Below are 26,910 nucleotides of genomic sequence, written 5' to 3' on the forward strand. Positions count from 1 at the left end.
ACAGCAGTAGTTCTGTGTACCTGTCTCTTTAAGAGGACAGGAAGATTTCTGTCCTCGGCGCCTCGGTCATTAGATTTTTTTACTTCCGCGTTTTTTGGCGCATAACTCGTCCCGCACTGTAGTGAGCACGTACATTCAGGAATAGTGTGACTTCTGTTAATTATATCTGCTTCTGCAGGAATCAAGATGGACGGGATTTTGGTGAAAAACACAAATAGAGGCTCGTCAGCAGCGACTCGACGTTTCATCTGAAATGTTCTCATCTGTTTTCTTTGTTTCTCTTCCCAGCCGTTATTTCATACTGAGGTCTCATGGTAGGAACAGAGGAGATGTGGGGGAGCAGGGCTCAACTGGAGACACAGGGTCCGATTTGTGGTGCCCCCTAGTGGCCATAGTGTTCGCTCTGGCCGCAGCTTCCTTCTCCGGCTGACGGACGCTCTGCCTGGATTCTGGTGAAGGTTTGTTTGAAGTGTTTTCTGTATTTAATAATGTGAAGAAGATCCTGCTGTCGGGGTCTGAGAGGAACAGCTGCTCTTCTTTACATCTGCGGACCAGAACCGGGCCACCGGGACAGAACGGGACTGGAGAGGAAGAATATATGATGATGATGATGATGAACTCTGTGACCGTAATGTAGCTAATATAGGAGCTGCAGCTTTAACACGGCCTGTACAGTCCCATCACATCACTGTGTGTGTGTGTGTGTGTGTGTGTGTGTGTGTGTGTGTGTGTGTGTGTGTGTGTGTGTGTGTGTGTGTGCGCACGCGTGCCCGCGTACATGTGTGTACTGGATGACATTACTAAAAAGAGTCGACATGTTACACAGCAGTGCAGGCTTTAAACCCTGGAGCAACACACACACACACACACACACACACACACACACACACACACACACACACACACACACACACACACACACACACACACACACACACAGCCTCTCAGCTTGGCTCTGTGCCAGTATGTATGACAAGACCTCTGGGACCCCCTAAATACACAAACACACACACACACACACACACACACACCATCACCCCCACCCACCCAAACACGGCAACTCAGCGCCTGATAGTGCCCAGTGTGTGTGTGTGTGTGTGTGTGTCAGAGAGAACACTGCGACCTAAAAACCCAGCTCAGTGAGAGGGACTGCACGCCGAACAGAAGGCTCATCCAAGTGTAAACACACACACACACACACACACACACACACACACACACACACACACTTGAATGAAGTCACAGACACACACCCTCACATGATGTACAAACCATTTTTTTTCAGATCATGTGACCATAACCGAACCGTTACCATGGCAACCAAATCTTTTCTTTTACATTTTAATTCATGACAAATTCAGAGAATTATTGTTCTGAGAAAACCAGGATTTATTATTTAAATCAAAGTGAAGCATCCAGTACCGTGTGTGTGTGTGTGTACAGTGAATATCAGTCCCAGCTGACCCCCCCCCCCCCCGCCCCGCCCCCCCACCATGATGACGGGGAAGACAAACATGGTATCTCATGATCCGCCTTACTCAAATGAGTATATTACATTTACTTAAGTAACTAGTTACTTTCAGAATGCATGAGGCCGGATGTGTCAGTGGTGTGAGTGTTTATCCAACATGCCTGGAAAACACACATAGAAACTACACACATGCAGTGTGTGTGTGTGTGTGTGTGTGTGTGTGTGTGTGTGTGTGTGTGTGTGTGTGTGTGTGTGAGGGATAAGTGAAGACTCCAGAACGTTCTCATGTTTTTCTTCATCGTTACACAAACACTTTTCATCACAACACTTTAATGAACTGAATTAATATTCAGCAGTGAATCAGAAGGAATCAAACATTTCCTTCTGTTTTTAGTGTCGCGGAGCTCCGAGGTGTCGGGTGTTTCCGGGGGGAACATTCTCAGTGTAGCACCGGACAGAACAGAAACCAATAGATGGATGAAGGGGTGCAGGCAGGAAGATCCAGAAAGGCACTTCAGTGACACAAAGCAGGAAACAGAACCGTTCCTTGTTGTTCCTCCGGCGGCGGCGCTTCACATCCTCATTTCTCCATATCTTACATCTCCTGAATCAACCCTTCAAAATAAAACAAACCTGAACGGTTTCCAGGTCACCTGGAGGTCAGAGAGAGTGTCTCAGTCCGTTTCCACGACAACGTTTTCAGTGGAAAACGTTGTTAAAACGCTGTAGTTTCCATGTATGTCCACTAGTTGGTGCTGTTGTTAGTTTTAGTATTGAAAGCACGCGCGCACACACACACACACACACACACACACACACACACACACACACACACACACACACACACACACACATGCAGCAGAGAACAATGAGCTCTAAACACTGGGAGGACATTCTAGTGGACAGACCACCAAGTTGGATTGTTATTACAGTGGCTGTCAAAATAAAAGTACCAAGTCCAATAGAATAAGGACTTGGAGTCATGACACCACGGAGGAGTTCTGATTGGCTCTACTGAGCATGTGCAGAACGACTTGTCACCATGGCCGCCCGGAGCATCGTTGTGAACGGACCCAGAAACACGAGGAAAGTTTTTTTGTGTTCAGTTGGAGTTGTTGTCATGGAAACAGGACCTCAGTTTGGTTTTTTTCAGCAGCAGATTCTCTCTCAGTCTCATTTCCTCTTGAGGAAAAATGCAAATTTATACACAAAAAAAGAGACAAATACTCGACGTCACACGTCAGAGAAAAAGAGTCAAAGTGAAGAATCTGCCTGTTTCCTCCTGCGGCTCCATCAGCAGAACCTGCTGCGACCACCGGGGGGCGCCAAACCCCCCTCCCCATTAACCCTGACCTCCTCCGGGGGGCGCTGTGGCTGTAAACATGAGCTGAGAGTGTCTCCTGTCGGGGTTCCAGGTTCGATTTCCTCTGGTGTTGCTCAGTAAGGCGCTTCGTTTACAAACATTTCCACACAAACACACTGAAACAAACAAACAAACAAGTAAACAGAGTGTTTATGTGTTTCTCTCTCCACGTGTGTGTGTGTGTGTGTGTGTGTGTGTGTGTGTGTGTGTGTGTGTGTGTGTGTGTGTGTGTGTGTGTGTGTGTGTGTGTGTGTGTGTGTGTGTGTGTGTGTGTGTGTGTGTGTGTGTGTGTGTGTGAGACCTGCAGTCGTCTCCTCCGGTGCTCATCACGTGTCGATCGTCGTGGGAGAATCGGATGTTGGTGATGTGAGCCGAGTGTCCGAGGCAACGTTTGTGTTTGGCCTGCAAACAAACAAACAAACAAACAAACAAACAAACAAACCACAGACATTAACAGGGTCACACACATCTCAGATGGAGGAGGAGGAGGAGGAGGAAGAGGAGGAGGAAGAGGAGGAGGGAGAGGAGGAGGAGGAGGAGGGGGAGGAGGAGCTGGAGGAGGAGGAAGAGGAGGAAGAGGAGGGAGAGGAGGAGGAAGAGGAGGAGGAGGAGGAAGAGGAGGAGGAGGAGGGGGAGGAGGAGGAGGAGGGAGGAGAGGAGGAGGAGGAGGAGGAGCTGGAGGAGGAGGAAGAGGAGGACGGAGAGGAGGAGGAAGAGGAGGAGGGAGAGGAGGAGGAGGAGGAGGAGGAGGGAGGAGAGGAGGAGGAGGAGGAAGAGGAGGAGGAAGAGGAAGAGGAGGAAGAGGAGGAGGGGGAGGAGGAGGAGGAGGAGGAAGAGGAGGAGGAGGAGGGGGAGGAGGAGGAGGAGGAGGGACTCACAAACTTCTCTGAACACGGGAAGTCGAACAGCTTGACCAAACCGAAGTCGTCGCCCGTGACGACGTTCAGGCCGCCGTGGGAAACACAAGCACAGGTCACGTCCACTCTGTCGGCGTTCCTTGGCCAGATCCCCAGAACCTCGTCTCCGAGCACGCTGAGGGGGGCGGGGCAGACGGTCAGCCCGAGAGCGCAGAGTAAGTCAGAGTACTGCAGTACTGGATTACACCGACTACCTGGTCCAGGAGGCCCAGGTGATCCTGTCGATGGCGCTCTGGTCGCTCAGCGGCTTCCCCGAAGGAACCTCGAACACGTGGCGGCGGTACGCGCCCGTTGAGACCTGGAGCGCCGACACGGTCATGTGATCACACTGTGTGTGTGTGTGTGTGTTTGTATGTGTGTGTGTGTGTGTGTGTGTGTGTGTGTGTGTGTGTGTGTGTGTGTGTGTGTGTGTGACCTGGATGTAGCAGCTGTCAGCAGAGAAGTCGAGCTGCAGGATAAAAGCGGCGGCGGCGGCGGCGACGCTGCAGTAAACCAGGCGGTTCAGACTCGGACCTGCCGTCACGTCGTAGACGTCCACCGTGTTCTCCGCCGAGCCCGCCGCCAGGAGGCGCCGGTCCGGGCTGAAGCTGCACACACACACACACACACACACACACACACACACACACACACACACACACACACACACACACACACACACACACACACAGACACAGTCCTGTACCTCCTATACACTACATGTTGACCCCGCCCCCCGCCCCCGCCCCCCCGCCCCCGCCCCCTCCCCCGTCCTACCGGACGTCCTGGATGGCGACGCTGCGGTCTCGTTTCTTGGCCCAGATCTTCATAGTGTTGGCGAGGAGGAGGAGCACCTCGCCGTTCTTCATCCCCACAGCGAGCATCTCCCCGTCGGCGCTGTAGCTCACACAGCGAGCGGCGTGTCCCACACACACTTTGTTCAATAGTTTCTACACAACAAACAACACAAACAACTCCATCAGCTGAACAACACACAGTGGGCGGAGCCACTGGTGGTGATGAAGATCATAACGAGGAGCACGATGTGACGCTGATGAAGGTGACAGAGATGATAATGAAGAACACCATGATGAGGATGACGACCATGGTGATGCTGATGAAGATGATGAGGATGATGAAGATGGTGAGGATGATGAAGATGACGATGGTGATGAAGAAGATGGCGGTGATGAAGATGATGACTATGGTGGTGACGATAAACATGACGATGATGAAGGTGACAGTAGTGGTGATGATGATGATGATGACGATGTCGGTGGTACCTTGTCGGTCAGGTCCCACAGTCTGATGGTGGCGTCATCGCTGGCGGTGATGAAGATCTCCTTGGAGGGGTGAGCGCTCAGACCCCAGATGCCCCCCCGACAGTGAGTGTCCAGCAGCAGGTTGGAGGCGGCGTTCTTCTCCCCCACCTCCAGGATCTCCCCGTCCTTCGTCCCCACCAGGATCTTCCCCTGAGGAAGAGGAGGAGGGGGAGGAGGTGTCAGGACGAAGAAGAGGAAGAGGAGCAGGAGGAAGACGAACTCTGACCTTTCCTCGGCAGACTGATCGAACACACTCGACTTGTTGCTCCGTCTCCAACTGGAACGCTCGACATCGTTTCATCTCCTGATCCCAGAGCTTCACGGCCCCGCCCTCCTTCGTCCTGACACACACACACACACACACACACACACACACACACACACACACACACACACACACACACACACACACACACACACACACACACACAAATAAATAACCCTGAAGTTGTCCCAATGAAGCTCCGCCCCCCCGGCCTCTGATTGGCTGCACTCACGGCCTCTCCTTGCCCCCGGTGACGATGAGGCCGTCCCTCAGCGTGGTGTACATGGTGAACACCGGCCCCGTGTGAGCCTTCGCCACCACCCTGAGCAGGAAGTGCTCCCGCCACACGTACACGTCTCCGTTGATGGCGCCCGTGAAGGTCAAGTTATTCTGCACACAGAACGTCAACATGTCAACATGTCAACATGTCAACAAGTTACGGACGAAAAGTCTTCAGCACCGAAGAAATAGGAAGAAATATGTCAAAAGTATTGTTTGTTTGTGGCGTTCCTCAGGGAGCGTCTCTGGGACCCTGAACAACAATGGATTTTCTTTATGTATCAAAACGCCATCGTCAGTGACTTTATGAAACAGGAAGTGGTTACTGAGCGAGTTCCCCTCACCGCCCCGAAGGCCACCGACAGCATGGTCTGCATGCGGCCGTCCTCCAGCGTCCCCACCACGCCTTTCTTGTACATCAGAGCGCCACCGGCCAGCGTCCAGAACTTCACATGTTTGATTCCCACCGACACAAACTGGGAATCCGAGTCCGGCCGGAACTCCACCACGAAGATCCGGTCCGGGTGTCCGGCCTTACTGCACACTCTGGACCCTGCGGGACGGACAGACGGCGTCACGCCTCGTCCAGCGGCTCTGAAACCGTCACCACCAGGGGGCGCACCTCTCATCAAACATTACGTTTCTCTGGAGCCACAATCCTGTTCACTACCTGTTCACTGTCTGTTCACTACCTGTTCACTATCTGTTCGCTACATGTTCACTGCCTGTTCACTGTCTGTTCACTACCTGTTCACTACCTGTTCACTGTCTGTTCACTGTCTGTTCACTGTCTGTTCACTATCTGTTCACTACCTGTTCACTATCTGTTCACTACCTGTTCACTACCTGTTCACTGTCTGTTCACTACGTGTTCACTGTCTGTTCACTATCTGTTCACTACCTGTTCACTATCTGTTCACTACCTGTTCACTGTCTGTTCACTACCTGTTCACTGTCTGTTCACTGTCTGTTCACTACCTGTTCACTGTCTGTTCACTACCTGTTCACTGTCTGTTCACTGTCTGTTCACTATCTGTTCACTGTCTGTTCACTACGTGTTCACTGTCTGTTCACTATCTGTTCACTACCTGTTCACTATCTGTTCACTGTCTGTTCACTACGTGTTCACTGTCTGTTCACTATCTGTTCACTACCTGTTCACTATCTGTTCACTACCTGTTCACTACCTGTTCACTGTCTGTTCACTACGTGTTCACTGTCTGTTCACTATCTGTTCACTACCTGTTCACTATCTGTTCACTACCTGTTCACTGTCTGTTCACTACCTGTTCACTGTCTGTTCACTGTCTGTTCACTACCTGTTCACTGTCTGTTCACTATCTGTTCACTACCTGTTCACTATCTGTTCACTATCTGTTCACTACCTGTTCACTGTCTGTTCACTACGTGTTCACTGTCTGTTCACTATCTGTTCACTACCTGTTCACTATCTGTTCACTACCTGTTCACTGTCTGTTCACTACCTGTTCACTGTCTGTTCACTGTCTGTTCACTACCTGTTCACTGTCTGTTCACTACCTGTTCACTGTCTGTTCACTGTCTGTTCACTACCTGTTCACTACCTGTTCACTGTCTGTTCACTACCTGTTCACTGTCTGTTCACTACCTGTTCACTGTCTGTTCACTACCTGTTCACTGTCTGTTCACTGTCTGTTCACTACCTGTTCAATGTCTGTTCACTGTCTGTTCACTATCTGTTCACTGTCTGTTCACTATCTGTTCACTGTCTGTTCACTATCTGTTCACTGTCTGTTCACTACCTGTTCACTACATGTTCACTATCTGTTCACTACCTGTTCACTACATGTTCACTGTCTGTTCACTACCTGTTCACTGTCTGTTCACTACATGTTCACTACCTGTTCACTGTCTGTTCACTGTCTGTTCACTACCTGTTCACTGTCTGTTCACTACCTGTTCACTGTCTGTTCACTACATGTGCACTACCTGTTCACTGTCTGTTCACTACCTGTTCACTGTCTGTTCACTACCTGTTCACTGTCTGTTCACTACATGTTCACTACCTGTTCACTGTCTGTTCACTACCTGTTCACTGTCTGTTCACTATCTGTTCACTGTCTGTTCACTGTCTGTTCACTGTCTGTTCACTATCTGTTCACTATCTGTTCACTACCTGTTCACTGTCTGTTCACTACATGTTCACTACCTGTTCACTATTCACTATCTGTTCACTACCTGTTCACTACCTTTTCACTGAGAAGAATTAGACAAATAGTGTCACATTATTGTTCTATTATCGTAACGTTACTGACGTTCTGTTGGTTCTGATTCTATTGTGTTTCCTGAACGCTCCGTTAAAATGAGCTGGCCTGTGATTGGCTGAGATTGGAGAAGGGGGCGGGTCAGGTGAGTGTGTGGAGACTGTGTGTGTGTGTGTGTGTGTGTGTGTGTGTGTGTGTGTGTGTGTGTGTGTGTGTGTGTGTGTGTGTGTGTGTGTGTGTGTGTCGGACCTTCCTGCCACCGCCACACGGTGATGGTGTGTTCAGGTTCCACTCCCACCGACAGCAGCAGCCTCCCGGTGGCGCTGAAGTTGACGTAGCCGACGCCTCTGGAGTGCGGACAGCGGAGGATGGACAGTGTCTGCTTGCTCATGGCGTCCCACACGTGGATGGACGGAGTCGTACCTGCAGCAGGACCAGGAGGTCAGGCCAGAGGGGGCGGGGCAAACTGGGAGAGGCAAACAGGGCAGGCAGGCAGGCGGGGGAGCATGCAGTCACCCCGAGCAGCAGACCAGCAGCCCCCCGAGGGTGAGTGAACACACACACACACACACACACACACACACACACACACACACACACACACACACACACACACACACACACACACACACCATCTTTCCAGTCTGAACTCAACCCAACAGCTGGCGGGGGTCCGCCTGCAGGGGGCGCCACACAGACTCACACAGCCTTCAACCCTCAGTCTCTTGTGTTCAGCTGATTCTCATTTAGTACAAAATAATATTCATTTGTTTTCTACTAATTTAGAAAAATATATTTTTTAAAGTTTAAAGCAAATTAGAAAAACAAAGAAAAACATTGACGCAGGGAATCCAGAATAAAATGTCTGCTCGTCAATCAGCTGTTGGATTAAATGACTGACGGACGTTTCTGCAGCTTGTTTTGTGTTCTGGGGTCTTTGTTGTGATGAGGTGGTGCGGTGGAACATTGTGGTGGTACAGTGCAGTGGTATACTGTGGTGGCAGGGTGCAGTGGTACAGTACAATGGTACAGAGCGGTGGTACAGTGCAGTGGTAGTGCAGTGGTATTGTGGAGGTACAGTGTGGTGTTACAGTGCAGTGGTACAGCGGTGGTACAGTCAGTGTTACAGTGCTGTGGCACAGTGCAGTGGTTGTGCAGTGGTACAGTGTGATGGTACAGTGTGATGGTACAGTGCAGTGGTATAGTGCAGTGGCAGGGTGCGGTGGTACAGTGTGGTGGTACGATGCAGTGGTAGTGTGGTGGTACAGTGCAGTGGTAGTGCGGTGGTACAGTGCAGTGGTATAGTGCAGTGGCAGGGTGCGGTGGTACAGTGTGGTGGTACCGTGCAGTGGTAGTGTGGTGTTACAGTGCGGTGGGACAGTGTGGTGGTACAGTTCAGTGGCAAATCGTAGTGGTACAGTGCGGTGGTACAATGCAGTGAAATGAATGCAGTGGGGTCGGGGCAGTGCAGCGCGGAGGGTACAGTGAGTGCGATCGGTGCGGTGGATAAAATACCACACGGTGCTTTACAGTATGGTAGAGTGCGGTGGAGGGAGAGGGCGCAGTAGGTCCAGTGTGATGCTGTGTGGTGTGTGCGGTGGATGTAGTGGGTAAGGCGTAATGCGATGCAGTGGAGTGTGGTGGATGCAGTCAGTGCGTGGTGCAGTAGTTGCGGTGCGGTGGTGCTGCAGGTGTCTTTCTTGTTACCTGAAAGTTCACTGACGTCACCTGACGTGTTGTGAGAGCGGCGGTGACAATGACGCGGCCAAAACACACAGACACACAAAAACACAACAGAAACACATGAACACCTGCAGTGGAACGACATGAACACCTGCAGTGGAACGACATGAACACCTGCAGTGGAACGACATGAACACCTGCAGTGGAACGACTCCCAACAATAAAAGTCTCCTCGTCGTTTGTCTGTCACCGTCCGAGGCTATAGGTGTGTGTCTGGAGTCACTCTGCTCCTCAAGTGGGTTGTGTGTCTGTTGTGTGTGTTTTCTGGTCAGTGGTGGTTTTGTGTCCCTGACAGTGGTTGTCACACTGAGCTCTGCTGTCTGTTCGGTCGGTAGAAAAATAGAGAAGCAGGCAGTTAAACACCAAGCAGAGGAGCGAAGAGCCAGACTTCTACACTCCAGTTAGTAGAGGACAACACTGCATGCACACACACACACACACACACACACACACACACACACACACACACGTACCGATCTGCCCCGTGGCGATGATGTTGTTGAACTTGGGGTGCTGGTTGACAGTCAGAGAGAGGACGTCGTCCGTGTGTTCCACGTAGAAACTCTGAGTTCCTACACACACAGGGACAGGTGAATGCAAGGCGTCTCACGCAAAAAGGTTCGCGGTTCGATTCCTGTTGCAGCGTGTCGTGTCGGAACCAGAAACCGGATAAAAAAAAAACCCAAAATAAAGAAACCGTGGTCTGCAGGTAAAACCGAGGCTGTGTTTACACGACGGCGTTTCAAGTTAAAACGTCATTTTTATTTCAGAAAAGTTTGATGTTTGTACAACAACAACAGAAACACTTGAAAAGCTGTAGTTTCCATGTTGGTCCACTAGTGGGTGCTGTTGGTAGTTTCTGTACTGAAAGCACACACACACACACGCAGCAGAGAACACCGGGAGAACACGGACGTTCTAGCGGACAGATCATCGAGTTGATTGTTATTATGCTGACTGTCAAAATAAAACTACCAAGTCGGATTGTTATTACGGTGAATGTCAAAATAAAAGTACCAAGTTGGATTGTTATTACGGTGAATGTCAAAATAAAAGTACCAAGTTGGATTGTTATTACGGTGAATGTCAAAATAAAAGTACCAAGTCCAGAAGAATCTGGACTGGGAGTCATGACTTTGTTCTGATTGGCTCTACTGAGCATGTGCAGAACAACTAGTTACTATGGCCGCGGTGACCTGGACCATTAGCAGCGTCTCAGGAGTTGCGTTCACCCCGTTTCCATGGAGACAGAGTCAAAGTGTTTTCACAACGTTTTATGTTTCCAGCGGCTGTGAGCGCCGTCGTGGTGTCAACGGGCCTCAGATTGACCTTCAGAATCAAACATCGTCTGCACGCACAGCGAGCTGATCTTCATCGGCCACCGTGAGTGTGAAAACCCGGGAGTATCAGTCTGCCTGTTGCCGTGGTTACCGGTGCTGAGGCTGTGGACAATCGCCGTGGCGGCCGTGTGGTAGACGATCTCTGTGCCGTCGTTGAGGTAGTGAAGGTTGTTACGACAATCGAAGCCACGGAAACCAAAGACGTGATCCAAAACCAGGTCCTGCAGAGGGACGAGAGACAGCACGCCATGAGAGAGAGAGAGAGAGAGAGAGAGAGAGAGAGAGAGAGAGAGAGGGTAGAGAGAGAGAGAGGCGAGAGAGAGGGAGAAAGAGAGTGACAGAGAGAGAGAGAGAGAGGGGTAGAGAGAGAGAGAGGCGAGAGAGAGGGAGAAAGAGAGTGACAGAGAGAGAGAGAGAGAGGGGGGAGAGAGGGAGAAAGAGAGTGACAGAGAGAGAGAGAGAGAGGGGGGAGAGAGAGAGAGAGAGAGGGAGAGAGAGAGGGACAGTGGGAGAGAGAGAGAGAGGGAGAGAGAGGACGAGAGAGGGAGAGAGAGGGAGAGAGAGGGACAGAGGGAGAGAGAGGACGAGAGAGAGAGAGAGAGAGAGAGGGAGAGAGAGAGGGAAAGGGAGAGAGGGAGAGAGAGAGAGAGAGAGAGAGAGAGAGAGGGAGAGGGAGAGAGAGAGGGAAAGGGGTAGAGAGAGAGAGAGGGAGAGAGGGTGAGAGAGGGAGAGAGAGAGAAGGACAGAGGGAGAGAGAGGGAGAGAGACAGAGCGACAGGTGAAGGCAGAGAGACAAACCTCCACGGGTTTCTTCTTCTTGGACACGTTGTTCTTCTGCAGTTTTTCCGGCTGCGGCGCCGCTCGACTCACCGGAGGTCTGGAGGATCAGAATGAGCCAATCAGACGACAGAACCAGAACCGACAGCAGACACAGAGGTGAGACAGGTTCTCTCTCTCTCTCCCCCTCTCCCTACCTCTCTTCAGCAGACAGCTCCCTCTGCTGGTGTGGAGGTTTGGTTCCTCTCATGTCTCGGAGGTTCACTGCGTACATCTTGGTGACGTAGTCGACGGTCTTCTCTCGGGCGACGTCGCTGTCGTAACCTGAAACAGGAAGTAGCTGCAGCTCAGAGACACTTTAAGTAAGTGAGTCACGCAGACGCCTCCCACCTCCGTCCTCCTCAACGTCGTCGTCCGACTCCTCGCTGTCCACGGGCGCCCGGCCGTCACGGAGCAGAGGCCCCTCCCCCTCCGTGTTGACTCCGCCCCCACGCTCCCTGGCCCAGATCATGAGGGCAGTGTCGGCCCCGCCCACCGTCAGCAGCGCGGCGTCGTCTTGAGCCCAGCGGACGTTGGTGACCTGAGCGCTGTGACCCACGTAGCGTTTGAACCGGGCGTACTGACCCTGGAAACACGGCAGGTTACTGACTGACCAGTCCAACATCCTACAGACTAGAGACCCACTACGGGGGGGGGGGGTCTGTGTGTGTGTGTGTGTGTCGTACCCTGACCGGGTAGCTGAACAGCTTCAGGAAGCCAAAGTCGTCTCCGGTGGCCAGAAGAGTTCCATCTCTGGTGAGCGAGGCGGCGTTCACGTCCGTGATGTCACTGTGTGTCGGCCATATTCCGTCGCAGCTGGAGCCCAGGACGCACGTCCAGCTGGACCACTCGATACGCTCCAGCTAACACACACACACACACACACACACACACACACACACACACACACACACACACACACACACACACACACACACACACACACACACACACACACACACCTTTCAGTCTCCAGGCAGGACCATGAGTTCACCGACAGTAAACCACTGACCTCAGAGGTTTTGATGGTTTGTCGTTTTCCTCTTGGAGCCTCAAAGAAAAGTTGTTCTTTGGCTCCAGTGTTCACCTGCAACAGTTTCCCTGAAACACAAAGTCAGAGGTCTCAGTGAAGAAGAACCCCAACGTACAGGGTGAGACTGTGTGTGTGTGTGTGTGTGTGTGTGTGTGTGTGTTACCTCGGGCGTCCCAGTCGATGTGTGTGATGTAGCTGGACGCTCCTTTACAGATGCCGACTCTCTTGCTGCTCAGCACATTGTAAAAGTCCACGAAACTGTCGTGAGACGCCACCGCCAGGTAATTACCAGAATCTGAGAGGACGAGGACCAATCAGAGGCTGTGTGTGTGTGTGTGTGTGTGTGTGTGTGTGTGTGTGTGTGTGTGTGTGTGTGTGTGTGTGTGTGTGTGTGTACTTGGGGTGAAGCGCAGGTCTGAGATGGCGTCTCTGCGGTGGTGGAAGCTCAGCAGGTCCTCCAGCGTGTCGGCGTTCACCACCAGCACGCCGCCGTCGCTGAGTCCGACCGCCAGAGCCTTCCCATCGGGCGAGAAGGCACAGCAGCGCCCCCCTGTGGACGGACGGGACATTGCGCAGTGCTCAGCAGAGGGGCGGTGGGAGGCGGGAGGGAGCGAAAGCGTCTCTCACCTCTCTTCAGCTTGCGTACAGCGACCATGCGGTGGTTCAACGACGTCTCCCACAGACGCAGCGTTCGGTCGTCACTGACCGTGGCACAGACCGGGAGGAGGGGGTGGGGGGCCAGACCCCAGACCTCCCCCTCCATGTGACCCTGAAAACACACACACACACACACACACACACACACACACACACACACACACACACACACACACACACACACACACACACACACACACACACACACACACACACAAACCTCATGAAGTTACTGAAGTGATCATAAATCTGTTTCTTGAAGAACTGACATCCAGATTATAGAGCATCTTCCTCCTCTAACATCCAGATTACAGAGCATCTTCCTCCTCTAACATCCAGATTATAGAGCATCTGGTCCTCCTGACCCTCAGGGTCTCACCTGGACCAGCAGGGTCATCGGTCCGGTCTTATCGATCTCCAGAACTTCTCCATTTTTGGTTCCCACTAGAATGTGACTGTGACCCAGAGTGATGGCTCTGATGGACGGGTTGTCCTCCAGCAGCAGGCCTACACACACACACACACACACACACACACACACACACACACACACACACACACACACACACACACACACACACACACACACACACACACACACACACAACACACGCACACAAAAATGTTTCTTACATGTGTTTTGTCTGAAACTTTAATGTACTGCTGCCTATCTTGGCCAGAAAAAGATTTTAATCTCAGTTAGGTTTTTCTATTAAAATAAAAGCTGAATAAATGATTATTTTTATTTTTTTTTGTTTTTTATATGTTAGCGGTCTCGAGTTGGTCCTGATGTGTAATGGAAGGAAACCTACAGGCGTGTTTCCTCATTCATCCACAAGAGGGCAGTGCAGGGCAGGAAATAGGCACAAGCTCATCCCTCTGTACTGCTTCTCTCTCTCTCACACACACACACACACACACACACACACACACACACACACACACACACACACACACGATTTTGTGTATCTGTGGTTATTTCTAGTTCCTTGTCCTCACTAATATAATTTAATATTAATGAGAAAAGTAAGACGGACCGTAAATTGTGTTTTGACAAAATATCATTTGGAGAAGGAGAGTTGGTCCGACACCAGCAACAGTGGTATGGGAGCCTCCCTCGTGTTTTCCATACAGGTGCGTGTCCACCAGGGGGCAGTGTGGGAGCAGGAGTGGAAATGACAACATTTCTACGTACCTTTGGATCCCGGCGACAGCGCGGCTCTCTTGATGGCGTAAGTCTTCAGGCAGCGATCGAACATGTCATCCCACAGCTCCACCACGCCGTCCTTCCCCCCCGTCACAAACCCCTGCGGACACACACACACACACACACAGAGGAGTCAGCACTGCAGAGCCCCGGTTCGAGCCCCGCCATCTTCCTGCCGCCATGACACCACGAGTTTGTGGTGATTTATTGTACTTCTGCAGCTCTTTCAGAGTACTTTCTGATAATGTCATGGTCATTTTGTGTCTTTGCAGTTATTTTTCTGCGAAAACGGCCGACCACCTGTCAGTATCTGAACACCATGACTCAGCAGGGAGCAGCCGTGAGCTGCAGAACTGCTGAGTCATGGTGAGTGTTCCTCCTGTCTTTTGTCCTTATTAATGTTCCTCCCACTCACATCTCATATTCCTCTGTACGCACGCACACACACACACACACACACACACACACACACACACACACACACACACACACACACACACACACACACACACACACCATTCACTCCCTTTAAACACTAAAATCAATGAATTATGATCCAGGATGTCTTCCAGCTCTGCAGAGCGACGCTGTGATTCTGCAGCTGGAACTCAGGAGGTGAAACAAGACGGAGGAAAGATTCTTTAGTTGAGCTGCTGAATCTTTAAAATCTTTTTGTTTTTAAGATCTTTATTTTGGGTTTTTTGTCTCTTTTAGGGGCTTTTGAACGCTGTTACACATTCCTTTCTCTTCAGTGGAGGAAGATGCTCTATAATCTGATGTTAGAGGAGGAAGATGCTCTATAATCTGATGTTAAGAGGAAGATGCTCTATAATCTGGATGTTAGAGGAGGAAGATGCTCTATAATGTGATGAAGCGGAGGAAGATGCTCTATAATCTGGATGTTAGATGAGGAAGATGCTCTATCATCTGGATGTTAGAGGAGGAAGATGCTCTATAATGTGATGTAAAGCGGAGGAAGATGCTCTATAATCTGGATGTTAGATGAGGAAGATGCTCTATCATCTGGATGTTAGAGGAGGAAGATGCTCTATAATCTGATGTTAAGAGGAGGAAGATGCTCTATAATCTGATGTTAAGAGGAGGAATATGCTCTATACTCTGGATGTTAGGGGAGGGAGATGCTCTATAATCTGATGTTAAGAGGAGGAAGATGCTCTATCATCTGATGTTAAGAGGAATATGCTCTATAATCTGGATGTTAGAAGAGGAAGATGCTCTATAATCTGATGTTAAGAGGAGGAAGATGCTCTATAATCTGATGTTAGAGGAGGAAGATGCTCTATACTCTGGATGTTAGGGGAGGGAGATGCTCTATAATCTGATGTTAAGAGGGAGATGCTCTATAATCTCGATGCTAAGAGGAAGATGCTCTATAATCTGGATGTTAAGAGGAGGAAGATGCTCTATAATCTGATGTTAAGAGGAGGAAGATGCTCTATAGTCTGGATGTTAGAGGAGGAAGATGCTCTATCATATGATGTTAAGAGGAGGAAGATGCTCTATCATCTGATGTTAAGCGGAAGATGCTCTATAATCTGGATGTTAGAGGAGGAAGATGCTCTATAATCTGATGTTAAGAGGAGGAAGATGCTCTATAATCTGATGTTAGGAGGAGGATGCTCTATAATCTGATGTTAAGAGGGAGATGCTCTATAATCTCGATGTTAAGAGGAAGATGCTCTATAATCTGGATGTTAAGAGGAGGAAGATGCTCTATAATCTGATGTTAAGAGGAGGAAGATGCTCTATAATCTGGATGTTAGTGGAGGAAGATGCTCTATAATCTGATGTTAAGGGGGGAAGATGCTCTATCATCTGGATGTTAGAGGAGGGAGATGCTCTATAATTTGATGTTAAGGGGGAAGATGCTCTATCATCTGATGTTAAGAGGAGGAAGATGCTCTATCATCTGATGTTAAGAGGAGGAAGATGCTCTATAATCTGGATGTTAAGAGGAAGACGTGTGGCCCCGCCCCCTCACCTTGTCCAGGGAGAACATGGCGAACACCGGCCCGTCGTGAGCTTTGACCGTCTTCAGCAGCAGCGGCTCCTTCCAGATGTAAACGTCTCCGGTGGCGGCTCCAGAGAACACCAGCGCCTCGGAGCGGCAGTAACACACCGACATCATGGTCTCCGGCCGGCCGACGCTCCTGAACGCACCGCGCCTGAAGGTCAGGCCGCCACCTAGAGGGAGGAGCCAGAACCTTCTGTGCCTTGTTCTCAGGATGACTCACTACACCATCATCTGGTAGCACCTGGTATTACAAGTGTGTCTCATTCAAAGAAAGGTGCCTTAAATAGTTCCTAAAAATTGTGCAATTATTTAATAAAAAGAAATCTAATCTTTTGTTTTTGAGCAGAAAACGTCCAGATTTAATCCACGTTCTGAAGACAACCTGAATGTTCTTTTGTATAAAGGAGGAATGTTAATCAATGCTTATTTCTGACTCGTCGTGATAATCTCAACAGTGCGACCCCTACAGGATAAACCACATATCACAGTTACTCAGTCTTGCTTTATCTGTTTATGAATATTATAACTGGCAGCTGAATCTCTGCTGAGCGTTAACGTTAACGTCAGTAAAGCTGAAGACTGGTGATGACGTGGCGTTCCACAGGGTTTTTATTCAGGCCCACTTCTCTTTTCGTTATACATATTTTAACTGTGCAGACATGGAATAAGCCCACAAAATTATATATTATCATACAGTACAAAGCAAAATAATCCTTTAACATGAGTCTACATGGAAAAACACTACTTAGGATCCAGTTCTAGTTCTTGATGTTCGTCTCTAATAAAAACTTCCTGGAGGAAGTTCCTCTTCACACTCAGACTAACTGGTATTTCCAGCATTTTATTTTGGCGGGACATCCCCGGTTTGTTTACGTCTCAGCGTCCCAGAACCTCCTGAAGGTTCCCGAGGCTTCGTGTCACAAGATCCCGTTTGTCCTCTGGATCTCTGCACATCTGGATTCTCTGAGGAAAAAGCTTCAGTTTCACTTCATCCAGACTTTCTCCAGGATTCAAGGCTCTTTCCTTGACAAAGTCTGGAGCTTTTTCCAAATGTTGATGTTCTGGCTGGAGCTGCCGCCATCTTGGATATCCCAGATGTTTCTATGCTGTCGTCGGTTATTTAAATTATTAATTCAAATGATTTTTATTCTATTTAGAATAATTGAAGCTCTCCATCAGTGACGTGATGCTTCAGGTGATTTGGTGGTCAGGCGGCATGGTGGTGCAGTGGTTGGTGCTCTGGCCTCACACAGAAGAAGTCCTGGGTTAAACACCAGCCGGGGGCTTTCTGTGTGGAGTCTGAATGTTCTTCCTGTGTGTCCCTGTCTTTCCTCCCACAAGTCCAACAAATCAAGTATGAGGAAAAATATAAACACTAAAACAGACATTTTTACCAGCATGTTTCCAGAACTTGATGTGTTTGATTCCCACGGTGACCAGTTTGTCCATCAGCAGGGGATTACACTTCACCACAAAGATCTTCTCCTTATGACCCCTGAAGACACAAACACAAAAATGGAGGACAGAGGACAGGATGGAGGACGGAGGACAGGACGGAGGACAGGATGGAGGACAAGACGGAGGACAGGATGGAGGACAAGACAGAGGACAGGATGGAGAACGGAGGACAGGACGGAGGACAGGATGGAGGACAAGACGGAGGACAGGATGGAGGACAAGACGGAGAACAGGATGGAGAACGGAGGACAGGATGGAGGACAGAGGACAGGATGAAGGACATGATGGAGAACAGGATGGAGAACGGAGGACAGGATGGAGGACAGAGGACAGGATGGAGGACATGATGGAGGACAGGATGGAGGACGGATGACAGGATGGAGGACGGATGACAGGATGGAGGACAGAGGACAGGATGGAGGACGGAGGACAGGATGGAGGACGGAGGACAGGATGGAGGACGGATGACAGGATGGAGGACAGAGGACAGGATGGAGGACGGAGGACAGGATGGAGGACGGAGGACAGGTAGTCACTGGTTTAAAGTTGCTCGTTCATTCATTAGCAGTGAGCTAACATGCTAAACTGAAGCTAACATTGTAGCAGGTGTAATGTATGCTAGTTGTAGCATTGTCGCTCAGCAACGCTAACATGTTAGCTACAATGCTCCTTATCAATGACAGATGTAGTTTCCTGTCCCCGAGTATGAGTAGTAGTCTATCTGAGTACGAGTATTACTTTGAGTACTTGTGCAGTACCGGGCAGTAGCGAGCTTCTCTCCTCTCTTCCAGTCCCAGACCACGATGGAGTGTCCGTCATCGACTCCGACAGAAACCAAACTCTTCCCATCAGCTGGAGACACAAACACACCCTTTACTAGTGTGTGTGTGTGTGTGTGTGTGTGTGTGTGTGTGTGTGTGTGTGTGTGTGTGTGTGTACCTGAGAAGTCCAGTGCACACACCCCCCTCTGGTGGAAGCCCCTCAGCAGCGACAGACACTTCAGGCTCTGGATGTCCCACACGTGGATGGACGGGTCTCTGCCCACCTGCACAGGTAACACGCCGCTGTGACATCACGTGACCATATATGGTAGGCTTCTCTGATGGACAGACTTCCTGTTTCTGTGATGTTTGTAAAACACAACCCATTATATTCAGGAATAGTTTCCCAGTTGGGGATGAATCAATCTTGTAAAGAGGATTTTCTGAGGCTATAGCGTGTAAAATGTTGGATATGTTGGTAGTTTGGTGTTTGTCTGACTGTGGGGGGGCGTGGCCGGGCTCCCACCTGCCCCGTGGCAGCGTAGTCCTTCAGCGGGTGGATGCTGAGACTCAGGATGTCGTCGTCGTGGCCGAGGTAGAAGCGCTGACTGTGCAGCTGCCGGTTGTAGACCACGCCCACCGCCGCCACGTGGTACAGCACCTCGCCGCCCTGAGTGTAGAACAGGTTGTTCCTGCAGTCGTAGCCTCGATACCTGCAGGGCATGGAGCAGCTCAGCATTAATAACACAGGAACTTTCAGCAGTTAAAGTAATTCGTTACTTTAACAAGTAACTAATAACTAGTTGGGGGAGTTACCCGTGAACGAACTGCAGGCGGAGGCCCTGGTCTGGACCGAGCTGACGCTTCAGAGATCCAACCTGCTGCTTCTTCTCCCGACTCTGCTGCCTGAGCTGAGGCAGGTCCTCCTTATACACCTGCACACACACACACACACACACACACACACACACACACACACACACACACACACACACACACACACACACACACACACACACTGTATTTCCTGCAGAGACGTTTCATGTCAGAACCAGAACCAAAGCCGTCCTGCGCCTGGAACTGGAGATCAGACAGCTTTGCCGTCCCACAGCCTGATGGAATGGACAGCCGACGGCTCTCACCACTCCGTCGCCACGGCAACAGCGGCGCCGGTCGTACCTGTCGGTCGTAGCTGATCTGTGTCTCCTGCTCGATGTCGGAGTCCAGCTCCGGGACGTCGGACACGTCGCTGTCCGACTCCTCGCTGTTCGAGTCTCCGTGAGCATCTGCAGAGCAAAGTACGGGTTAACTAGTAGAACTACCCACTGGGGGGGAAGGGGGGGGTCCCCTCCTGGCACTGAGCTTGGACTTTTACTGACTGGATGGACGACGAACAAATGGATGAGCAGGCGGATGGATGAAGAGATGGATGCACCTTGTACGTTGACGTCCAGCCCTCCGTTCATGACGGCCTCCGGCAGGAACCTCCACTGGAAGAGAGCGTGGTCGGCTCCCCCGGTGGTCATCACCCACTGCTGGTCATGTGACCAGCGCACGTTGGTGACGTGAGCCGAGTGGCCGATGTACTTCTTGAATTTGGCTCCTTAAAGACAGAAAGAGTCAGGTGAGTAGTGAGGATGAGGAGGAGGAAGAGGAGGAGGAGGGATGAAGGCTGCAGCACCTTTCCTCAGGCAGGGGAAGCGGTACAGCTTCACCAGGCCCAGGTCGTCCCCGGTAACCAACACGGCGGCGGCGTAGTTGGCGTCCACGGCGTTGACCTCGCACACGTCGGAGTACTTGGGCCAGATGCCGCTGACCTCGGAGCCCAGGACGCCGCTCCAGGAGGCCCAGCGCTGACCTTTGACCTCGTCCTTCGTCACCACGGGCTTCCCCACTGAGGGAGCAGCAGAGACTGTGACCTGACCTGACCTGACCTGGAGAGGCTGTCGCCATGGCAACACATCAGATCATCACAGCAGCTAATCAACTCAATCAGAAGTTTTATTTAGCATTTAGATAATGTGTGTAGATCAATAGATGGTCTGAACACACACACACACAGTTGTAAGGTTTTTTTTTCTTTCATCTAAAATAACGATGACTGTGCAGATTTGACTCAGGGCTGTGCAGCTGAAACTCAGACGGAGACGCAGAGCGAACTGCCTCTCGTCGGTTCTCAGAGGTCAGAGGTCAGAGGTCAGAGGTCAGAGGAGACTCACTGGGCATCCGGTAGAAGAGTCGCGCTCCAGCTCCGTCGTTACTCTGCAGGATCTTACTGTCCACAGACCAGTCCAGATGTGTGATGAAGCTGGAGGATCTACTGCACTCTCCAACCTGCAGGACACACACACACACACACTAGTACAGCGTACTACAGTACAGTACTACAGTACAGTGGCGTGTACCTTCTTGTATCTCTGGGCCACAGCGTAAACGTCGACCAGCCCGTCGTTGGATCCCACAGCGAGATACGACCCGTCTGGAGAGAACTTCATCTCATGGATCACCTCTTTACGGTCTTTGATGTGAACCACCTCGGTCATGTCTCTGAGGGGGCGGAGTCAGACGGCCCGTTAACGGCAGGTGTACCCAGGTGTGTGTGTGTGTGTGTGTGTGTGTGTGTGTGTGTGTGTGTCACCTGACTCTCAGCACGGTGAAGGAGCCGTCCTTCATACCCAGAGCCAGCTGGGATCCGTCCACACTGAACGCCACGCTGCGTACCGCCTCCTCCATGTTACAGCGGGCGATGAGGGCGTGGTCCACCAGGCTCCACAACCTGACACACACACACACACACACACACACACACACACACACACACACACACACACACACACACACACACACACACACACACACACACACACACACACACACACACACCGATTAGTTTTGAGGTGTTTTCAAAGAACCAACCAACCTCACAACCAAAAACTCTTCCTGGTGTTTTCTTGTGTTTCCATTACGTCATGTGATATTTAATATATGAGCATCTTAGAGTTCTTGTTTGTCATGTCTGGACGGCAGTAGAAGTTATTTTCACAGTGTTGTTCTGCATGTCTTACTCTTCGGTTCTAGTTCCTGTCTGTTGTGTTTTACACTTCCTCTTCTCTGGGGTGTTTCCAGCTGTGTCTGATCTTCCCCTCCTCCCAGTGTGTATTAAAGCTTCAGGCTGCTCGGTTCCGTTGCTCTATCCCCACCCGTTTGAATCCTGGCAGATCTGTTGTCTTGCTGCTGTGGTTCCTGTTCTGGTAGTTTGTGGTTGTTTGTTGTTGTTGTCTCAGACGTTCTCCCCAAACCTCTCTCCTCCTGACTCCATCACTAGTTGGTCTCAGAGGAGTCGCAGACTCACAGACCTCCTCTCTGACTCCCGGGAGTCGACCTGACGGCGCACCGACCTGACGGAGCACCAACCTGACGGCGCACCGACCAGACGGACCACCAACCTGACAGCGCACCGACCTGACGGAGCACCGACCAGACGGAGCACCGACCTGACGGAGCACCGACCTGACGGCGCACCGACCTGACGGAGCACCGACCAGACGGAGCACCGACCTGACGGAGCACCGACCTGACGGCGCACCGACCTGACGGAGCACCGACCAGACGGAGCACCGACCTGATGGAGCACCGACCTGACGGCGCACCGACCTGACGGAGCACCGACCAGACGGAGCACCGACCTGACGGCGCACCGACCTGACGGAGCACCGACCTGACGGAGCACCGACCTGACGGAGCGGTCGTCGCTGCCGGTGACGGCCAGCGGCTTCTTGGGGTGGACGTCCAGCGCCCAGAGCTCGCCCTCGCTGTGTCCCTGCATGATGAGCAGTGGCTTGTCCCGGTCGCGCACCATCACCTGTAGGGGCAAAGTGTTGGTGAGACAGGGAGCAGCCCGAGAACCAGAGCGACAGCAGCTCCATGGCAACCGCCTTACTTTGTTGTTTTACCACCTGGTTACCAGTGAAGAACATATCGAGAACCTGTGTGTGTGTGTGTGTGTGTGTGTGTGTGTGTGTGTGTGTGTGTGTGTTTGACATGAGTGTGTGCATAGAGAGTATCATCTAATCATATAATCCATTGTTTCCACCTTCATCGTCTTCTTCCTCACCTCAAAGATCTCGCTGTCCTGTGTCCCCGCCAGGATCCGGTCGGCTCGCCAGCAAACACTGCGAATGGACAGACCTGGGGGGTCGGGGGGGGGGGTTAAAAACAGAATTGAAAAGAAGTCACAAGGGTAATTAGAGGAAGACAACTATAAAAAGATGAAAGCTGAACTGCGGGTGGTTATTGATCGGGAGGAGTTGGAGACTGGACCTGGTGACGTCTGTTAATGAGGATAATGAGAAAATGAAGTGAAACTCAGCAGCTCCACAATCTGCCTGCTGCTGTTACTGCTTAATGTTTCAGTTCTCTAAGTATTTTTAGTTTAAGAAGCAGGAACTCAAACATTTATTCTCACCAACCTACCCACCTACCAGAAGTGATTCACAACAACTTCACACATCCAGCTAAACAGTTAAACTGCTGAATGTGAGTTTTTAGAGATTCTTTGATTCAACCCAGACAAATGATGGTGAGCAGAATCGTCTTGATCGAGACTCCAGAAACACTACTGAGTAAGTCTGGTGATTATATACTGGTAAAAAAAAATGAATTCAGATATGAATTAACCAAAAACTCACCCAGCAACTAACCAAAAGAACACCAACCAACAAAATGACCAACTAAACAACCGAACAGCCAACCAGCAGGAACCGGATCCACCTAAAAGTGACCGGATCTAACAAAAAGCAACCAACAACTAATAAGTTTACCAACCAACCAACCAACCAACCAACCAACCAACCAACCAACCAGCCAGCCAGCCAGCCAGCCAGCCAACCAACCAACCAGCCAGCCAACCAACCAACCAACCAACCAACCAATCAACCAACCAGCCAGCCAACCAATCAACCAACCAGCCGACTAACCAACCAGCCAGCCAACCAAACGACCAACCAACCAACCAACCAACCAGCCAGCCAGCCAGCCAACCAAATGACCAACCAGCCAGCCAACCAACCAACCAATCAATCAACCAACCAACCAACCAACCAACCAGCCAGCCAACCAATCAACCAACCAACCAACCGACTAACCAACCAGCCAGCCAGCCAACCAACCAATCAACCAGCCAATCAACCAACCAACCAGCCGACTAACCAACCAGCCAGCCAGCCAACCAATCAACCAACCAACCAACCAGCCGACTAACCAACCAGCCAGCCAGCCAGCCAACCAATCAACCAACCAACCAGCCAGCCAACCAATCAACCAATCAACCAACCAGCCAGCCAACCAATCAACCAACCAACCAGCCGACTAACCAACCAACCAACCAACCAACCGGCCAAACAACCAATAGGCCACTAACCAACAAAAATCAATAACTAATCCAGCCAACCAATAGGAAACTAATCAACCCAGATCCAACTAACCTATACAAACAACCAACAAAATACAAAAGACAGCAAACTGACCGACCAACCAACCAATGAGCAACTAATTAAAATGCAGGCAGCCAACTCAACATAGAACTAACCACCTGACCCCGGACACCGGGCTACTAACAAAATCCCTTATCGACCAACCAGAACTTTACAAACCAACGATAAGACACGTCACCAACTCAGCTGATCAAACCGATCAACGATCGATCCGATCTGGTCTGAAGTGTCGTGTTGCTTTGTGTTTTCCTGCGTTTTGATGTTGTCGTTCTGACAGGAAGTGAAACTTTTCTTCAGACGATCCTTCCTCAGCCTCCTCGTTCCTCCCAGCGGAGCTGAGCTCTTTAATTAACGTCTGTCGTCATGGCGACCACAGCTCAGCACGCCGCGCCGCGCCGCGCCGCCTCCCACTGCCACAGACACTCGTCTCTGCCGCTTCGCCAGATGAAACAAGACCTGAAATAACTTCAGACGCAGAGAAGACGAGGCGCCGGCAGCAGCAGGCCTCAGCTTCAGACTCCTGAGGCGCCGGAGGGGAAACGTTCTGTGAAGCTTCAGAAGCTCCACGTCCTCCCTGGAACCCGGACGCATCTTTATTCTGATTCTTCTGGTTTTCATGATCCACGACTTTTATTCTAAAGAATTAAAGTCTTGACAGGAGACGTTTGGATTCACCTCAATGTTTCTCACTGCTGAATCCTGGGAGATTAAATCAGCTGGAACGAAAAGATGCTGCTTCTTAAATCAAATACTCCATTTTAATTAAATGTAATAAACGTTTACAAAGCCACTAATCAATACCACTTCTTCTTCTTCTTCTTCTTTAAATCAAGTCCCACCAGCAGGACGGGCACATCCAGAACTCTAAACCAGGAGAGTTAATCACAGAAAACCAGCTGTGTCGGCATTCGTCTATTTTAATTGTCCACTGTATTGTTGTATCGTGTATTTTAGTCATTTTTAGGAATTCAGGTGTTGAATTTTAATGGTTATAGTTCATAATAATGTTCCTGATTTTACTGTAGGTTATATTTATAATGTGTATTATAAAGTGTTCTCTATTTGATGTGTACCAGAAGAGTTTTAATATCTGTACGGAACCTTTTTTGAAAGCCGGTGTTACATTTTAATGGTTATTAATAATGTTCTACATTTTCATTGTATGTTATATTTGTAAATAAGTAATATTATGTTGTGTGTCTGCTCAGGGGCTATAGATGGAAACTCGCTACGGCAGAAATCTGGTACGGAGCTTCTTTTCTCTCAGATTAATGTTTTTGTACATGAATCTGAAAAATAGAATAAAATAAAAGACCTGCGGGTCAAAACCGGCTCCAGTCCAGTAAAACCGGCTCCAGTCCAGTAAAACCGGCTCCAGTCCAGTAAAACTGGCTCCAGTCCAGTAAAACCGGCTCCAGTCCAGTAAAACCGGCTCCAGTCCAGTAAAACCAAGAAAATAAAAGCAATAATATATAAATTCCTTCAGCGTTTTGACCAAAACGCGACACGTGACGCTGCCATGAAGACTAGTGACCTGGTTACTATCGAACCAGCCTCAGCGCCCTGCGAGCGGCGTGCAATAATACCCACAATGCAACAGCCGGAGGAGAGGTTGGCGAGAGAGTTCACTGAAACAGAAAGTTTCATTAAAAATTGGCTTCATGTTTCAGCCACGTTAAATAGGAAAAGTTTGGTTTTGTTAGAAGTGAGACGTCGTTATAATCTGTAACAAGAGAGTTTAAATTTAAAGGTTATTAAAGGGTTCAGTGTTCCACTAGCTGTGATACCGGACTGTGATACTGGACTGTGATACCGGACTGTGATACCGGACTGTGATACCGGACTGTGATACCGGACTGTGATACCGGACTGTGATACCGGACTGTGATACCGGACTGTGATACCGGACTGTGATACTGGACTGTGATACCGGACTGTGATACTGGACTGTGATACCGGACTGTGATACTGTGAGAGAGTAAACCTCCGACGGACCGGAGCTGGAGAGGAGAACCTTTCAGCTTCAGCAGGAGGAGGAGGAGAAGAAGAAGAAGAGCTGCAGGATTCAACCTGGAAAATCACCAGTAACTCGAATTACAGGAACTAGCGACAGCGGCGCTCGGAGCCAATGAGAATGCCGCTCTGTGAAAACGACTCCCGAGGTGCAACCTTTTGAAAAACGTCGTCGTCGTGCAAACGGGCGAAAACGAGACTTTCTTGAAACGTTCGGGCTCGGTCACAAGTCGATGGCTGAAACGCTGCTATTGCTCCTGGGCACCAGGTTAGTTCTGCACATGCTCAGTAGAGCCAATCAGAACAAAGTTTCCTCCGTCGTGTCATGACTCCCAGTCCTTATTCTTCTGCACTTGGTGCTTTTATTTTGACAGTCACTGTAATAACCATCCAACTTGGTGCTTTTATTTTGTACCTTTGTAGCCCTGCTCGCCCTCCCGCAGGTCGATCTTGGTGATCGCCTTGAAGTCGACGTCCCAAAGTCGGATGCAGCCGTCTCTTCCTCCTGTAGCAAAG

At 50.3% G+C, this 26,910-nt stretch overlaps 1 protein-coding gene across 6 annotated transcripts in view; it reads right to left on the reverse strand.

Moving 5' to 3' along the window:
* Positions 1–2,925: 2,925 nt before the first annotated feature.
* LOC308121220 (echinoderm microtubule-associated protein-like 6) overlaps positions 2,926–26,910 on the reverse strand; it is a gene marked incomplete at both ends in the record, with an annotated part of 32,516 nt that continues 8,531 nt past the window's right edge. Inside the window, 39 exons of one of the 6 annotated variants that reach the window (XM_080482345.1) lie at positions 2,926–2,950; positions 3,136–3,236; positions 3,713–3,866; positions 3,946–4,049; positions 4,167–4,338; positions 4,508–4,680; positions 5,014–5,202; positions 5,279–5,393; positions 5,550–5,707; positions 5,941–6,149; positions 8,089–8,262; positions 9,547–9,567; positions 10,056–10,154; positions 11,014–11,143; positions 11,721–11,799; positions 11,897–12,023; positions 12,090–12,324; positions 12,425–12,601; positions 12,751–12,839; positions 12,935–13,066; positions 13,169–13,321; positions 13,399–13,540; positions 13,808–13,935; positions 14,624–14,735; positions 16,638–16,840; positions 18,065–18,165; positions 18,887–18,980; positions 19,068–19,173; positions 19,416–19,602; positions 19,706–19,824; positions 20,069–20,175; positions 20,325–20,492; positions 20,571–20,783; positions 21,109–21,223; positions 21,295–21,436; positions 21,528–21,665; positions 22,624–22,751; positions 23,004–23,077; positions 26,810–26,910. The exon at positions 26,810–26,910 is cut by the window's right edge and continues 35 nt beyond it. In XM_080482345.1, coding sequence (XP_080338471.1) covers positions 2,926–2,950; positions 3,136–3,236; positions 3,713–3,866; positions 3,946–4,049; positions 4,167–4,338; positions 4,508–4,680; positions 5,014–5,202; positions 5,279–5,393; positions 5,550–5,707; positions 5,941–6,149; positions 8,089–8,262; positions 9,547–9,567; positions 10,056–10,154; positions 11,014–11,143; positions 11,721–11,799; positions 11,897–12,023; positions 12,090–12,324; positions 12,425–12,601; positions 12,751–12,839; positions 12,935–13,066; positions 13,169–13,321; positions 13,399–13,540; positions 13,808–13,935; positions 14,624–14,735; positions 16,638–16,840; positions 18,065–18,165; positions 18,887–18,980; positions 19,068–19,173; positions 19,416–19,602; positions 19,706–19,824; positions 20,069–20,175; positions 20,325–20,492; positions 20,571–20,783; positions 21,109–21,223; positions 21,295–21,436; positions 21,528–21,665; positions 22,624–22,751; positions 23,004–23,077; positions 26,810–26,910 — 5,194 coding nt within the window. Of the gene's footprint in view, positions 2,951–3,135; positions 3,237–3,712; positions 3,867–3,945; positions 4,050–4,166; positions 4,339–4,507; positions 4,681–5,013; positions 5,203–5,278; positions 5,394–5,549; positions 5,708–5,940; positions 6,150–8,088; positions 8,281–9,546; positions 9,568–10,031; positions 10,155–11,013; positions 11,144–11,720; positions 11,800–11,896; positions 12,024–12,089; positions 12,325–12,424; positions 12,602–12,750; positions 12,840–12,934; positions 13,067–13,168; positions 13,322–13,398; positions 13,541–13,807; positions 13,936–14,623; positions 14,736–16,637; positions 16,841–18,064; positions 18,166–18,886; positions 18,981–19,067; positions 19,174–19,415; positions 19,603–19,705; positions 19,825–20,068; positions 20,176–20,324; positions 20,493–20,570; positions 20,784–21,108; positions 21,224–21,294; positions 21,437–21,527; positions 21,666–22,623; positions 22,752–23,003; positions 23,078–26,809 lie in introns of all 6 variants that reach the window. The other 5 variants (XM_080482346.1, XM_080482344.1, XM_080482342.1 and 2 more) reach the window with 5 other exon arrangements.

Source organism: Lipophrys pholis, assembly GCF_963383615.2.
Source record: "Lipophrys pholis genome assembly, chromosome: 15".
NCBI lineage: Eukaryota > Metazoa > Chordata > Actinopteri > Blenniiformes > Blenniidae > Lipophrys > Lipophrys pholis.